Source organism: Schistocerca serialis, chromosome 4 (genome assembly GCF_023864345.2).
Source record: "Schistocerca serialis cubense isolate TAMUIC-IGC-003099 chromosome 4, iqSchSeri2.2, whole genome shotgun sequence".
NCBI lineage: Eukaryota > Metazoa > Arthropoda > Insecta > Orthoptera > Acrididae > Schistocerca > Schistocerca serialis.
The window spans coordinates 112380338-112397951 of NC_064641.1; the positions used below are offsets into that span (position 1 = coordinate 112380338).

General features: G+C 43.0%; 1 protein-coding gene across 1 annotated transcript in view; it reads left to right on the forward strand.

Moving 5' to 3' along the window:
* The first annotated feature begins 412 nt into the window (after positions 1–412).
* The window catches only part of LOC126474299 (retinal homeobox protein Rx3-like), a 118159-nt gene continuing 100957 nt past the window's right edge, over positions 413–17614 (forward strand). Inside the window, exon 1 of the mRNA XM_050101765.1 lies at positions 413–514. Coding sequence (XP_049957722.1) covers positions 443–514 — 72 coding nt within the window. The 5' untranslated portion in view covers positions 413–442. The remainder of the gene's footprint in view (positions 515–17614) is intronic.

Genomic DNA, 17614 nt, shown 5'->3' on the forward strand with positions numbered 1-17614 from the left:
TCCGGTCGCGCGCGCCACACAAATCTGCCGTGAATGGCAAAAGCGATGCGTTTGACCTATTGATGGCGCGCGATCAACTCTCCCACTCGCCGCGCGACTTTTTCCCCGTGCCGTCGTGCCGTCATCCTCTCTCGCTGGCGGCCCACACAAACACAAACACACACACACACACACACACACACACACACACAGACAGTCAGTGTCGCTACTGCCACTACGCGGCGCTGGCGGCGCCGCGGCGCCGGGGAGTGGCGGACGCTGGGGGCGTGGCCTGCTCGCTGCGCCCGCCAATGGCGGCGGCGCTCGCGGGCCGGGTGGGCGTGGCTCCGGGGCGCCACCCCGGGCGGCGTCGCCGCCGCCGCTGCCGCCACCGCTCGCGCTGGACGCAGCCAGCGAGCGCCAGACGGCAGACGCCAGACGTCGCGACGCCGCTGCAGACATCATGGCGGGCCCGTTCCTGTCTCCGCTGCCTGGAGACCTGCTGTCCGAGTACATGTTCGGCCGCCGCAGGCAGGTGAGTGAGGGCCGCCACGGCCGACGCCTCAATACTCAGCTCAGCATAGAAAGTCACCTCTGACAGCCGCGAGTAACTTGTACAGCCTTTCTTCAGGAAAGATACCTTCTTTTGTCCATGTTTCCTTGAATGACAAATTAATTATGTTATTACATAAGTTCGTAGCGTATTTTCATAACTTTAGTAAACATAACAGATACGTATAATAGACACTTTAGTCATCAATAATATATTTTCCTTCATTGTTTACAAAAGTCTGTCGACGCTGGGGTAACTTCTCGATTCGGCGGCTTTAGAAATGTTGCGAGAACACGTCGAGCCATTTTGGGAGCACATTTTCATTTGGAAACCAAATTCCTTGGAAGTTGTTCGATGGAGAGCGGAAAAGGTGAAAATTTGAGGTCGCAGGGTCGGTTGAATAAGATGGGTGCGGAATGACTTCCCAACCCAACTCCTTGTACTGTGTTTTTCATCAGTCTAGCATACTGCGGGAGTAGCATCACTTCGCGCAGTCTTCCTAGTCCTCCTTGGACTGCGTCTGCATGGCGTCTCAGTTGCTATAAATGTAATGTTAGCAGTGATGGTTACACCTCGGGACAGCAATTTGTTATACACCACACCATCCCTATTCCAATAGATGCATAACATTATCTTTTGTGGAGGCACATCGGTCTTTGTACAGGGACTTGCTGCAAGTTTTGGGCTCAACCATTCCTTTCTTCTCATCATGTCATCATAAAGACACCATTTCTCGTCACCAGTAACAATATAGGAGTGAAAAGGCCGGTGTTGTTGACGATCCAATTGATGAAGAGCAACCAGAGATGTACATATGACCACCTGCTGATTTTGTGATTTTGGCTTAGCGTATGCGGTACCCACGCATACAATTTTTCAATCTTCATCATTGCATGCAAATGTCTCACGATTGTGGAATGATGGCAATTCATCATATTTGCCAGTTCTCCTGGATTAATGCTTTTAAAAGATCTACTTCGACCCCGGAAGTCTTCCTGAACGTCAAGAGTGACTACGTCAAAACGATCCTCCAAACGAGAAAGCGAGAGAACCATTTTCTTGCCGCGCTCCGCCCAACGGCATTATCCCTACACAGGGCGCAAATGTTTGTGACTGCCTCCTCTATTGTCAACCCTTTACTGAACTCGAACAGAGGAATATGCCGGAAATGTTGTCGTTTCTCCTCTTGTCACACCATTGCCTAGCGTCCGCAGCTTCACTCCTTATCCACAACTGACAAAATGTCTCAAATATGGCTCTGAGCACTATGCGACTTAACATCTAAGATCATCAGTCGCCTAGAACTTAGAACTAATTAAACCTAACTAACCTAAGGGCATCACACACATCCATGCCCGAGGCAGGATTCGAACCTGCGACCGTAGCGGTCGCTCGGCTCCACACTGTAGCGCCTAGAACCGCACGGCCACTTCGGCCGGCAACTGACAAAATGGCAATACGTAAACTCAGATAGGAACAGTGAACTACAAACAAAAAATGATAGTCGAAAATAAACCTACAGCAACCGGAATACCAACATGCAAAACAAAAGCGTTACGAACTTATGCACTAATCTAATATTGTGCAGTGGCTTGTGCAGTACCCCAGTTCTCGTTATTCGCTCTTCGTAGACCATCGTCATTGTCCTTCCGCTTATTTTACTTTTCAGCAAGTTTTATTCTTTCCATCTACAACTAAAATTCGCAAGACACATTACTATGACTGTCGGAGGGTGCTCTGAGCACCGCTGTCATTTTCTCTTTCCTGTTTCAATCGCGAAAAATCCGCATGAAGAGTGATGGTGGTAAACCTATGTGTGACACGAAATCTCTCTAATTTTTACCTTCGTGGTGTTTTGGCGAGAGGTACGAAGGGGTGTGCCTTCTTGGAGCCTGCGGTCTCGGAATTTTAACAGTGAACTGCTCTGTGATCCAGAAAGCTTTTCTTGTACCGTCTGATACTGGATCCGGCTGATCATCTCGCCACGCATTCGCGGTTGCTTATAGAATCTGTAAAGAAACGTGCTGCTGTTCTTTGGATCTTGACGAGCAATATCAAAGTATTAGCGAACGAGGATTCATGTCGCCGTCTGTCTGTCTTCTGCAGTTCAGCTGGTACTTCAACACAGTTGGGAGGACAGTTTATCGTGTTTTGACAGTGGGTAAACCACTGCCGCTAGCAACAAAATAAACTGTTTTAAAGCATCAGCTACACTGCAGAAAGGAGACAGCAACGTTAGCAACAAAACGATCTGTTACTAAAAGAAAAGGAAGCCACTGATGACGGCATGTTGTAGCTTCAGCGAAGCAAGAACAGGTAAACAGAGGCAGACAAAAACTTGGGAGGTTTTTATTTTTTTTCAAGTCGGAATCCCCACAACATATTTCACTGTTACAACTATTACCATTTTCGACGTTTGTGCCACACTCAGATATCCAGTGCTAAAACAGAAAGGTCACGACTACTATAGCTCAAAATATTAGGCAAAATTAATAAATAAAACAAGATTATAGTACGGCACTGATGTTCTGTCTCCCTGTGCGAGTGACTCCTTGAAGATAACAATTTTGACGACAGCAGATGAAGTAATTCAGGACGGGTCGTCCAGTTGGTAGAGCATTTGCCCTCGAATGGGAAAGGTCCTGGGTTTGAGTTCCCGGCTCGACAAACAGTTTTAATCTGCCAAGAAATTCCAGCCCGTTAACAGCAGTACAAGTTGTTTGTGGTTCGGACGGAAAGTAAAATTGTTTATAGCTGTCTCTACTTTCAAAGCTGCTCGTTGCAAAGATGACGGCTTGGCAAATAACAGTATTTAGGACCCCCACTGGCATTCAACTTGGTTTGAACAATACCGCTAAGTGCCGAAAAGAGAAGCTGGAATTTGTTCTCATATTCGTGAACCGTCGCGAATAATACTGTTATCAGGATTTCTGGCGGATTAGCGACATGCTTAACAAGACCTGTAGTTCACCCGAGATCGACTTCTTAATCTGTCACAAACTACACTACACTGTGCTCTGGCACTCCTGTCATTCCCACACACTCCCCTTCCTTGTTACATTCGTGTACAGTGTGCGGCAAAGATTAAAGTCCGTAAGTATCCTTATCGGGTCCAAACTCTACAATTTCATCATCATGCATATTTAGCAAGTTGTTTTTGGAAGAAAATAATATGCAAGTATTTTTAATTCTTCTAGACACAAAGTTACGTGCTTTTAATCAAGAGCCCTTTCGGTCATACGTTGTCCAGCTACAAAAATCACACTGGAAAAGGAGAAACGTCTACACTCAAAACTGAAAATTATAAAAAAAATGTTGCCGAATCTTCTTGCAAGTGACGCAAAATCCTGGTGTGATCACGACTTAGGGAACGGCGCTCGGCATGTGTCTAGAAGAAACAAAAAAGAAAAAGTTTGTATAATGCTGTTTTGTCTAAAACTGACATTGTGAGTAAAATTGCAATCTTTGTGTCTACTTCACATGTGGCAAATACTTTTTGGTGTGTGTGTGTGTGTGTGTGTGTGTGTGTGTGTGTGTGTGTGTGTGTGTGGTGCTTTGCACAATATGGTGATGTGCAAATCATATAAGTGCTGCTTATGTTTTGGAATATTTGAAAAATGCATTCCTGCAACTTTGCAACAAAATCGCGCGGAATTTTCGATGGCACGAACACACCAAGAATATTTCGCCTCTGTGGAAGAATAAAACTCGAAAACTGACGATTATGTAAAGTGCATCTTGCAAATCCAGTGAACAGCCGTTTGATGATGAACTTGTCAGTTCGAAACCGGTTGCGGCGCTATTTAGCGCTATTTAGCAGTATTAATAGTGGCTGTTTGCTCTCTTCTTCTTTGTAGGAATCAACCTACATTAAAAGTTTGTATATTTTGTGTCAGTCACTTCTGTCCATGGCTAGAACGACGTTTTTTTTCCAAAAATTAATGTGTTCTACCTTCTCACGCTCTAGTAATTTTAAGAGTAAATCTTTCTCTTATCGCCTTGTACTGGAGTTTGATGGAGTCTGCTTAGCGCTTACTGAACGAACCCGTGACGAAATGTATGCCGCTCTCCTTTAGATTTTCGCTGCCTCTTCTATCAGTGGGCCCCAGAATAACGATAGATACTCAAGGGCCCGCATCTCGTGGTCGTGCGGTAGCGTTCTCGCTTCCCACGCCCGGGTTCCCGGGTTCGATTCCCGGCGGGGTCAGGGATTTTCTCTGCTTCGTGATGGCTGGGTGTTGTGTGCTGTCCTTAGGTTAGTTAGGTTTAAGTAGTTCTAAGTTCTAGGGGACTGATGACCAAAGATGTTAAGTCCCATAGTGCTCAGAGCCATTTGAACCATTTTGATACTCAAGAAAACGTTGAATAACAAATTTTTAAGTTACGTATTTCCTGGATAAGCCACTTTTCCTTTGTACTTACTCACTTATACATGGGCGTTTCTTTTAAAATCACTCTGGACACATAGTGCTAGGTATTTTACATTTGTGACTACTTGAAGTGATATTTCTCGATCGCTGCAATATGTCGGAGTCATTTTGTAATTTATGTGAATTCGATACTCGGAGTTTTGAGTTTTAGTCCAATCAGAGGCGTCTTTCTACACACCACAGCGCAGTTGTTCACGCTTTGGTGATAGAAGAAGTATTACGGTGATATATAGAAGGACTGATTCAAAAAGTGGTTCCATGTGGGAAGCATTCGGTTACCTAAAGTGATGTATAAATAAGTTATTTCAGTTTGTCATCAGCAACAAATGACGCTTCGAACCCTTCAAACCACCACAAACGAATTCACTCTCGAACAACTTACTCGCGTAACTAGTGTTATCTAGGCACCCAATATATCTGCTCACAACCATCCAAGTGCCGGATTGCATTGCATACCGTCACCCGCTACTCGACAAACATTTTTTTCACTACTCCAAAGACGACGTAGTTTTGTGCCATTCTAAACGACATCGCGTATTCGTCTTGTGATATGTGGCTTCAGGATAGCAGTATCGTCTTGAAAACTGAGCTTTGTCGCTTGCAATGTGATCTTCCTGCCAGGCACCAACATACCTGTTCAGTAAGGGAAGTCGCAAGAAATCGGAGAGTCGTTTCTTTCTTTCTTTCTTCCTTTTTTTTTTAAAAAGAATACCGTCTTGGGTGGGGTGGAGAAGGCGGCGGGAGAAGGGTCCTACACGTCAGTCATCATTGTCTATTTCTAGATCCCAAATTTTGATATGCGGTTTCACCTTAATCTCATTCTTCCTCAAATTTTTCGTCTTTCGTTGTTTACTTCCAATCCATATTCTGTGCTCGTTGCATTCAGTAGGTCTTGTTGTCATTCCTCAACTTCACAGGCGATAGTAAAGTCATCAGCAAATTTTAGCATTGATATCCTCGAACTCCTGAGTTTAGTCTTACATCCAGACCCTTCTTTTATTGCCTTCTTCAGGTATATTACTGCCCCCTAAGTGCGTAATCTTTTTATGCACACTTTATGCATACTTTAGTAACTTACTCGACGTATTCTGTCACCACGTTATTTTCTCCTGTGCGAAATATAAAGAGCAAATTGTAAGCCCGAATGGCACTGATAGTCATCCAGTGATTTGAATTATTATAGCAATTTTAAAAATTGTCGTTTATGTAGTTTTTGTGCAAATTTGACAGAACCGTACTGACGCATTGCGTATATCTTCCAGTAGAGGAAACAGTTAGTAAGAGTCCTTACAAAACGATTTTAAAAGCAATAGCACAACATTGAAGTGATGTAGCACACAGTGTTTGTCCAATGTCAACTTATTTTTGGAAACTAGATATTCCTTACACCATACGCACGGTAATGCGGATCAAACCACGACACGATACTTGTAAATATCTATAGTGCTACAACCAGCTGCAATTCATAAACTGCGCACTGCACTTTATTTTACGCTACTGCTATTAATCGGATCACCAGCAAAGGCCGTCTGTGACATTTACATCCACATTTATACTGTTCTTGTCAATGTGTTGTGCATGGCGGTGAGTAGTTCGTTCCAACAATTGTATACTTCTGTATCGTTCCTTTCGCTCGATAAACGAAGGAAAAGTGATTGAAATTGAAGCAGATAGTTCCTGATAATTAGAGTGGGCACAGGTTATACTTCACAACCGGGAATAAGTTAATAATTGGTTCCTTTTAGCGATCCCCCCGACTCAGATGATGGAGTTGCTGAACAGCTCAAAGATAACTTGATCGAGTCACTAAATAGGTACCCCTCTCTTACAATAATGGTTGGTCGTGACTTCAATTTACCATCGATCTGTTGGAGAAAATATTCATTCACAACTGGTGATAGGTGTAAATCATTGTCAGAAATTGTACTAAATGCTTCATCCGAAAATTATTTTCAGCAGTTAGTTCACGAGTCCACTCGAAGTGTAAATGGTTGCTAAAACATACTTGACCCCTTAGCAACAAATAATCCGGAGCAAATAGGGACCATCACGATGTATACAGATATTAGACACCACAGAATCGTTGTAGCGAGACTGACCACCGCAACATCCAAATCCACTAAAAGTAAAATAAAAATGTTTCTATTTAAAAAATCAGATAAAAACACGCTTGACGCCTTGCTAAGAGACAGCCTCCACTCATTCCTAAGTAAATACATTTACATCTACACCTGGATCCACATGGATACTCCACAAATCACACCTAACGATGATCGTTTCTCCCTATGTAGGTCGGCGTCAACAAAATGCTTTCGAACTGGAGTGATTGAAATTTCGTGAAAAGATTCCGCTGCAGCGAAAATCACCTTTGTTTTAGTGATGTCCACCCCAAATCCTATATCATTTCCATGACACTCTCTCCCCTATTTCGCAATAATAGAAAACGTGCTGTCCTTTAAACTTTCTCTATATGATCCGTCAGTCCCATCTGGCAAGGATCCCACATCACGTGGCAGTATTCTAAAACAGAACGGACAAGTGCAGTGTAGGCAGTCTCTAGATCTGTTACATTTCCTAAGTGTCCTCCCAATAAAACGCAGTCTTTGCTTCGCCTGCCCCACAACACTTTATATGTGTTCTTCCCAATTTAAGTTGTTCGCAATTGTTATTTAGATGAATTTACAACGTAGAGATTTGACTAATTTATTGTGTAACCGAAGTTTGCGGATTTCTTTTAGCACTCATGTGGTTGATCTCACAATTTTCATTATTTAGGGTCAACTGCCAATTTTCGCACCATGCAGATAGATATCTTTTCGAAATCGCTTTGCAATTTGTTTTGGTCTTATAATGACTTTGCTACACGATAAAGCATCATCTGCAAACAACCTAATACGTCTGCTCAGATTGTCTCCTGAAACGTTTATACAGATAAGGAACAGCAGTGGGCATATATCACTACCTTTGGGGACGCCAGAAATCACTTCTGTTTTACTCGATGACTTTCCGTCAGTTACTACGAACTGTGCCCTCTCTCACAGGAAATCGTGAATCCAGTCACATGACTGACACAATATTCCATAAGCAAGCAATTTCACTACAAGCCGTTTGTGTGGTACAATGTCAAAAGCCTTCGGGAAATCCAGAAATACGGAATCAATTTGAAATCCCTTGTCAATAGCACTCAACACTTCGTGTGTATGAAGAGCTAGTTGTGTTTTACAAGGACGATGTATTCTAAATCCAGTTGACTGTGTGTCAGCAGATCGTTCTCTTCGAGATAATTCATAATGTTCGAACATAGTACATGCTCCAAAATCTTGCACATAGTACAATGTAAGCGCAGACGAGATATGGCTTGAATTCAGAGAAATAGTATCGATGACAGCAGAAAAATTTATACGAAATAAATTAATAAAAGACGGTGGTGATCACTCACGTCGGAACACCGTTCCAGAAGCAACGAGAAAAGCGTGGCAAATTCAAAAGAACACAGAATCTCTCAAATTGGCGATGCTTTACTGGAAGTCGAAACTTAGTTTCGATTTCAATGCGAAATGCTTTTAACAACTTTCACAATAAAGCGCTGTCTCGAAATCTGACAGAACCTCCAAAGAGATTCTTATCTTCTGTATTCCTGCCTTCCTCAGTTACGTGTAATATTACGGTATATTGATAATTTTTACTTTATGGACGTCTGACTACAACTGAATGAAACACAATTTTCGTGCCATACGCGTTTCGGCTTTATTTTCTGCAAGGCATCTTCAGTGACCTGGAATATGTACATATTTTTGCTATTTAGTTTACATTATGTTTCATTCAGTTGTAGTCAGACGGACCACAAAGTAAATATTATCAATTTACAGTAAGATTCTCATCGTATGTAAAATAAACCAGCAGTGACACACAATCAGTACCTTCACCAGGCGATAATATTACCGGTGACATCGCCACGAATGCGGAGTTATTAAACACAGTTTCCAGAAATTCCTTCACCAAAGAAGACGAAATAAATGGTTCAAATGGCTCTGAGCTCTATGGGACTTAACATCTGAGGTCATCAGTTCCATAGACGCAGAACTACTTAAACCTAACTAACCTAAGGACATCACACACATCCATGCCCGAGGCAGGATTCGAACCTGCGACCGCAGCAGCGGTGCGGTTCCGGACTGAAGTGCCTAGAGCCGCTCGGTCACCGCAGCCGGCGAAGACGATATAAATATTACAGAATTCGAATCGAGAACGACTGCCTACATGAGTAACTTAGAAGTAGATATCCTCCGTGTAGCGAAGCAGCTTAAATCCCTTAATAAAGACAGGTCTTCAGGTTTAAGTAGTTCTACGTTCTAGGGGACTGATGACCACAGATGTTAAGTCCCATACTGCTCAGAGCCATTTGAACCATTTTTGATTATGAAACAATCTGAGCAATCTTCTTAGACTGTTTGCAGATAAAGCTACCCTTTTCTTTTAGTAAGGTCAATAGAACATCGAAGCGAATTACAAAATGTTTTAGCCAATATACCAGTGCGACGGCAAAGTGGCTGATGATTCTGATCGATGAAAACCTCTGTGGCCTGCACGTGAGTGCTAAGATTGTTCCGCCGAGTTACTGTTACCCAGTAAATGATTTTTTTAAATTTGTTGAGTCAACTACAAATGTAAGAATTAGAGTTAGGAAAAAATTAAAATGGAATTGTCACCAAGAAGTTCTTCTGGGGGAAGACCAAACAAAACTTTCGTTTTATTGGCAGAACACTCGGAAGGTTCAGGAAACCCTCGAAAGAAACTACTTACACAACTCCTGTCTCGTCTTGTAGACTATTGCTCCGCAGTGTCGCATGCGTACCAAATAGGACTGCTAGAAGCCATCGAAAATTCAAAGAAGGGTGGTTCGTTTTGTGCTGTCACGAAATAGAGGAGAGAGAGTGAACGAAATGGAATGGCAATAACTAGAAGAAAGGCATCACATCTTTGCGTCAAATTTCAGTCAGTAACTTTCTCCTTCGAATGTGAAAATATGCCTTTCCCAGGTAAATAGGGAAGAATGACCAGCGTGATAAAATGTAAGTCAGAGCGCGCACTGAAAACATTAGGTGTTGATCTTTCCCAATCACTGTTTGAGAGCTTTGCCCTGCATCCCATGCAATTGTTCCTGACTTACCTATCAATTTGTCACTGTAGATACAATCCAGAACATCTCGAACATTGCGACTGAAATATATTGCAAAAAATGGTTCAAATGGCTCTGAGCACTATGGGACTCAACTTCTGAGGTCATTAGTCCCCTAGAACTTAGAACTAGTTAAACCTAACTAACCTAAGGACATCACACACATCCATGCCCGAGGCAGGATTCGAACCTGCGACCGTAGCGGTCTCGCGGTTCCAGACTGCAGCGCCTAGAACCGCCCGGCCACTTCGGCCGGCCAAATATATTGCAGCTCTATCTTGTATAAACAATGTGCGTCCTCGTAATGCGAGAGCAGACACTGTGCTACTTCTGCAGGAGAATCACACAGCTCCTGTGAGACATATAAGGTGAATTCATGGTCCTTCGGAATAGTCATCAACCAGCACAAAAATTTTAAAGTGCTTCAGGTAGCTATCTGGAATACTGATTTTCATCACACCACCAACATGATGAGAGAGTACGCGTGTATACAAGCAAACGGAACACACCTTAAACGTTTAATGTTTCTTCTCAGATGAGCCCGCAGCAGACATTAGATCAGTGAACGACGTATTAGGTATTTTTCCATTCTGTGCTGCACACTTATTTTATTAGCTCGTTATTAACATACAACAAATCACGTTTCGGCAATCTGCCATTTTCAAGTGATTCCGCTGTATACAATACACAGTTTCTTTATATAGAATTATAAAAATATAAGTTTGAAGGATTACGTCTACTTTGGCTGATATTAACGATTTACGTATCACAATGAAGTGTCGTGGAGTGTCTGCTGAGATTGTGTCTCAGTTTCCGTGCTGTTGAATTTTCTCCGAACTCTGTTTATGGTGTGCACTTTTTTATTTGCACTTAATGTACGTTTGACAACACGAACCACTTACGTTCCGCAAATATGATTCGCAAATTTATTGTAAACATGCTCGTATGTGTGTCACTGGAGTGGACTGCGCAGTCAGACGAACGTAAGTGAAAAAAAAAAAAAAAAAAAACCAACTGCGCTCCATACATAGGGTTCTGACAAACTTCAACAGCATGGAAAGTGAGAAACAATCTCAAAAGAGACTCCAAGACTCTGCGTTGTGACACATAAAACGTAAACATCTACTGAAACAGACGCAAGCCATCAAACTCATGTTTTTACAATTTTATACAAGAAAACTGTATACTATATATATATATATATATCAGGATTACTTGAAAATGGCAAACTCCCGAAACGAGACCCGTCATACGTTAAAAACGACCTAGTAAAATCAGTGTGCAGCAGAAAACGGAAAAATAGTTGTTGTAAGTGTCTAACATGAGAGTTTTTCAGACTATTCTTTAATAACACAAAATGAGGGGTTATGGGACCCACATTCTTGCGAACTCTTTTCCACATCTGCTTCTACGTCTGTATCTACAATTTCACTCTGCAGACCACTGTGAAGTGCATGGCAGAGGGGATTTCCCGCTGCACTGCAAATTAGGTTTCTTTCCCGTTCCGTTCCTATATGGAGTGATGGAAAGACGATTTCTTACGCGCCTCTGTGTGCGACACAACTGGTCTGCCCTTGCTCTATGCGGCTACCACGCGAGTGACACTTAGGAGACTGTCCAAAGATTGTTCACTAAATACTGGTTTTCGAAATGTCTTAAGGGGGGTAGGGCGTCAAACGGGGCGGACTTGGAGCAGGAGAGGCACCACAGGACATTTTAATTTCCACTGTCTATACTTTTACAAGTAAATTCATAAAACTTCAGGATTCACACTCGTAGCAGCGGAAGTTCAAAAACATAACAAAATAATTTTTTTACATGTGAAATTTCATCATTTTTTCACTTACTATTGGCTGCATTTGTTGCTATAGGTACACTTTTCTTCATAAGTAAGAGAGACTGTTCGATGAATTTTGAACAGCATGCAAACCATACTTACAGGTGTATGAAACTCTAGAATCTATTTAATTTATGAAAAATGAATGAGCTGTTACGTTTTAAACTTCATGTTCAGGAAAAAATCAAATTTTGTAGTTAATTATTTCAATTTTACCACAGTTTTTAATAGATTTGGAAAATCCTAGAGTTTCATACACCTGTAAGTATGGTTTGTATGCTGTGCAAAATTCATCAAAGAATCTTTCTTACTTGTGAAGAAAAATGTACCTATAGCAACAAATGCAGCCAACAGTAAGTGAAAAAAATGATGAAATTTCATATCTAAAAAAAATTATTTTGTTATCTTTTTCCACTTCCACTGCTATGAGTGTGAAACCTGAATCCTTCCTGGTCATGCTGACAAAGTTTTATTAATTTATTTGTAAAAGTATAGACAGTAGAAAATAAAATGTCCTGTGGTGCCCTTCCTGCTCCAAGTCGGCCCGTTTGACGTTTTACCCGCATTAAGTGGGTGGAATTAAATTTTCACTGTGCAGCCGAGTGCGCGCTGACGTGAAACTTCGTGGTAGATTAAAACTGCGTACCGGACCGAGGCTGGAAAACAGGAACTTTACCTATCGCGGGAATGTGCTTGTGCCAGCGAAAGTCAAAGATCCCGAGTTCGAGTCTCGGTACAGCATACAGTTGTAATCTTAATGAAATTTTCACTCTACAGCGGAGTGTGCGCTGATATGAAACTTCCTGGCAGATTAAAACTGTGTGCCGGACCGAGACTCGAACTCGGGACCTTAGCCTTTCGCGGGAAAGTGCTCTAACGCGAAAGACAAAGGTCCCGAGTTCGAGTCTCGGTCCGGCACACAGTTTTAATCTGCCAGGAAGTTTCAGTTTTAATCTTCCCAGGCAGTTTCCTAAGTGGGCTTTCACAGGATGGGATCTGCCAGTTGAAGGTCTTCAGATATCCGTTGCGCTTTGCCGTACGTCAAACAAAGTTGAGTCGGTATGCGCTGCCCTACTTTATTTGTATTCAGTATTCCCTGTTTGTCCTACTTGTTATGGGTGGCGTAGGTGGCCTCTTTCGAAGTGAAGAATTCACTCGGAAACTTTGTAAAAGTACTTCCGATACGCCCAGCATACTCTCGCCCGCAGCACGGAGCGTGTTTTTGGGGACCGCCCGGAAACTTGCGGCCACATTATGATGTACGCCAAGAACCGTGTAAGCAGGCAGCGTAATTTTTTTTCCGAAACGGTTGAAAATCTCGCAAGAGAAAGCAAAGAGGACTGGGGTTTAGCGTTCCGTCGACGTCGACATCATTAGAGACGGAGCACAAGTTCGTATTGTTTCAGGGATGGGGAAGAAAATCGGCCGTTCCCCTTCAAAGGAATCATCGCTTTCATTAGGAAAAATCACGAAAAAGCTAAATCTGGATAGTTGGTCGAAAATCACACAATAAGGTCATCGGCATGCAGTCTGCTGTCTAGGGCGAGTCGCCTAAGAAGAACACTCCTTTTACTGCCTTGACTTTTGAAAAAAAAAAAAAGTTCTTACGTGGTTAATACTGTTACGTTGTATTACCTTAGATACTGGAGGGAGTACTTTTTTACGATAGAACACTGTACTTTTTTAAAGGCATTCGACAGTCAATAAAAGACGAGTGAAGTGATGCAAGTTTTGTTGAGTTTGTCGTTAATACTTCTCGCAAAAGTGCTCCAGCAGTATGCTGCAATTAAGATGCAAGGAGTTCGGAATCAGCTATTGCTGTGTAAGCACAGCTAAACCGGCGAATCCTAAAAGATGGTTATAGGACCATTACTTTTCATAACCTAGTGGATGAAGTCCGACGTTGCATGAGGCTTCTCGCGGGCGGTACTGTTGAGTACAGGGAAGCGGCGACGCTAGAAAATTGTAGTGAGGCGCAGTAACGCTTGCACAGGATCGACGCTTGGTGTAGCGATTGTCAGTTGACCCTCAACATAAAGAAAACTAACGCATTGCGAATATATAGGCAGGGAGAGGCATTAAATGAGGGCGCAAGAATCACTGCCATCAGTCACGCACAGAGTGTCCCATAAATGTTGCGACCAACTTCAAAGGGTTGTAGAGGGAGTCTCGAAGAATAAATAGAGCATAGGAACCCCTGTCCAGGAAAATCATCCAACGACGCTACGGGGTGTCAGAGTTATAGGCACCGGCGCCTGCCGCTAGGCCGCCCTTCCAGCAGCAAATGTGACTCCGTGCGGTGACTGACCGTAGGGGGAACGTCTTGCAGTGTTGTTTGTTACTCAGTGATCGCAACTAATTGCCACGATCGCCAGTGGATCAGATTGAGCTACCTGATGCGTAGAAAGACCTTGTCTCCTATGAATGTGATGCTCTGTTGTCTCTGTGGATGACAATTTTCGACTAATCTGCAGTTTATTTTTCTCCTGGAACCCTCTAAAATGGCCAGTGATTTTTGGCACAAAGGAGAAAAATAAACTGCGGACGGAAACCTGTGTCTGAAACCATATCGACCGAGGCAGCATATCGTCGCATTCCTAGGAGACAAGGCCCATATATGCAGCAGCTAGCTCCATCTTCTCCACTGGCGACCGTGGCAATCAGTCGCCGTCAGCATACAAAGTCACGTTTGCTGGCGAAGGGGTGACTTGGCGGTAGGCACTGGCACTTATAGCTACGACGCCCTGTATCGGCGTTAGATGTTTCCTGACACGGGTACCTATCCTCTAATTGTTCCTCAAGACAGCCTCTACAACCCCCCGAAGTTGGTCCTAACATTTTCGCGACATCCTGTATGCTAAATATCTGGGAGCATGCATCAGAAGCGATTTAAAATGGAACGACCACATAAAACTAAACGCAGATGCCAGACTGAATTCATTGAAATTATCCCCAGTAAATGTAGTCCTCCAACGAAGTAGCTTAGAAAACCCTCGTTCGCCCAGTTCCTGAATTTAGCTTGTCACTCTGGCATCCATACCACATAGGAGTGATAGAGGAAATAGAGATCCAAAGAAGAGCAGTACGTTTCGTTACACGTTCACTTAGTAAGCGCAAAAGTGTCACAGAGATGCTCTTTCAACTCCAGCGGCAGACGTTACACGAGGTATACATGCAGACCAAAGCGACGAAAGAAAATTTGAACTAAGACCGGTGTAAGCAATCAAATAGTTTCGTCTGATTAAAGCAATTACGCCTGGGTTTCAGGCAGGATCCCTCACTTCGTTCAATGCTGAGGTGCTATTCCAGTACAGTTGGAGAGCCTCTGCAATGATGTCCGAGTTTAGTGGGAATACCAAGTGGTGGACTGAGGCGTGAATGGGAATTTGGACTGTTCAAATAACTTACGGGTTCGCCGCCGGGTGACGTCGTTGACCACCGCCGATATTTCGACACCCTACCATTCTCAAGGCACAAACGCAAGGAGGAAGCAATGTGCAAGGGAATTTAATACCTCGGTTCACAGAGATGAAACAAGAAAGATACAACACAGAGAGAAAAGTTAGGGAATTTGGACTGTTGAGAGAGGCCTGCAAGGATAGTCCGTTCAGTTGTGTAAAGCCACTGTGGTGTAGCGGTTAGTGCATCTGCCTAGTGAACAGGAGACACTGGTTCGAATCCTGGCCTTGGTACAGACTTTCAATCGTTGCTTCAGTCTGCATATATATACGTATATATACACGAGGATAAGTCAATTATTTTCCTATGTATACGCGAGGGTAAGTCAATTATTATCCACAAAGTAGTTATAAAATTTTATTGTAATTAAATAGGAAACTTACAAGAACATCATTTTTCGACATAGTCTCCTTGCGTTTCAACGCACTTGGTCCATCGCTGTAAAAGCTTCCTGGTTCCCTCATAAAAGAAGGTTCTCGGTTGAGCTGCGAGCCATGAATGCACCGCTTCTTTCACTGCTTCGTCCGAGGCAAATCGACGGCCCCTTAATGTGTGTTTGAGTGGTCCAAACAAGTGATAGTCAGAAGGGACAAGATCGGGACTATATGGAAGCTGATCTAGTATTTCAAATTTGAGTTTCTGGAGCGTTTCAGCAGTGTGGGCAGCAGTACGAGGACGGGCGTTGTCATGCAACAACACAACAACTTTTGCCAGCAATCCTCGGCGTTTCTTTGCTTCGAATTGCAGGCTTTAGCCTGGCAGTAAGCATCTCACTGTAACTTAAACTGTTTATTGTTGTGCCAGAACTGGACCTTGTGTGTCCCAAAAAACCGTAAGCATTAGTTTTCCTGCGGACGGTTGGGCGAATCTGGATGTTTCCATTCCACACTCTGTTGTTTACTCTTCGGCTCGTAATGATGGATCCATGTTTCGTCAACAGTAATTATCCTGTCTAAGAAGTTGTCCCCTTCGTTACCATAGCGATCCAAATGTTTATTGCAGATGACCAAGCGCGTTTGTTTATGCAACTGTGTGAGTTGTTTTGGGACCCATCTTGCATAAACTTTATGAAACCCATGCCTGTTGAGGATGACTTCGTAGACAGAACCGTGGCTAATATGCACACGATGTGCCACTTCTTCAATAGTTAATCGTCTTTCTAAGAGAATCATTTCTCGTGAACGCTCAATGGTTTCTTCATTTGTAGCGGTAAATGGTCGTCCGGCTCCATCGTGCGTAACAGTTGTGCGACCATTTCTGCATTTTTCAATCCATTCGTAGACACTCCGTTGTGGCAAAACAGTGTTCCCGTACTGTACCGAAAGTCTTCGATGAATTTCTGCCCCTGATACGCCTTCCGACCACAAAAAACGGATCACTGAACGTTGTTCTTATTTGGTGCAAATAGACAGCGGAGCAGCCATGATTAACAGCACGGCAGCAATAACGAAACTAACCTAGCAATTTCAAAATTGCAAAGATATAACAACAAATAAAGAAAACATGCGTCATCAAAGTAAAACAACAGAACTAACAAAATTAAACAAAACTATAACTAAATTGCGGATAATAATTGACTTGCCTTCGTATATGAGTTGAAAAGATCCCTGGAACCATGTAGTTTGATTCGTTAGGAGAGGGTCATAGTACATCACGGTGTGGTTTACTGTTAACATACACAGAGGATATGTTGCCTGCGGAGGTAACAAATATTTTTCATCCTCCTACGTGTATCTCAATATCTATGAATTTAAAATCAGAGTCATTCGAGCTCACATGGAGGCTTACCAACAGTAGGTCCACATAAGGTGGCTTGCGGTGTATAGATGTAGATGCAGAAGTAGATATAGATGTAGACTTAGAGGCGGGTGTCTCATGCCAGACCGTGTAGCTGCATGCAGCGGGGATATCTGACGCGTCTACACCACGATAGCGTGCTCAGGCCTACCTGGGCCCAATTTCAGCACGTTTCAGAGAGTCGTTTGCATAAAGTTTCACCGCCAACATTAACAAGTGTCTGTCGCTGTATTCACCTATCCAACAGCTTTCGAATTCCGTTAAAACGTATACCGTTCAATGAGAAAAATGAAGTTGCATCAGAGTCTCAGTTACAGCAAGAGTTACGAGTGTTTAACCTTTTAATAAAACTACGCACCTCTCTGTGTCCCGACAGATGC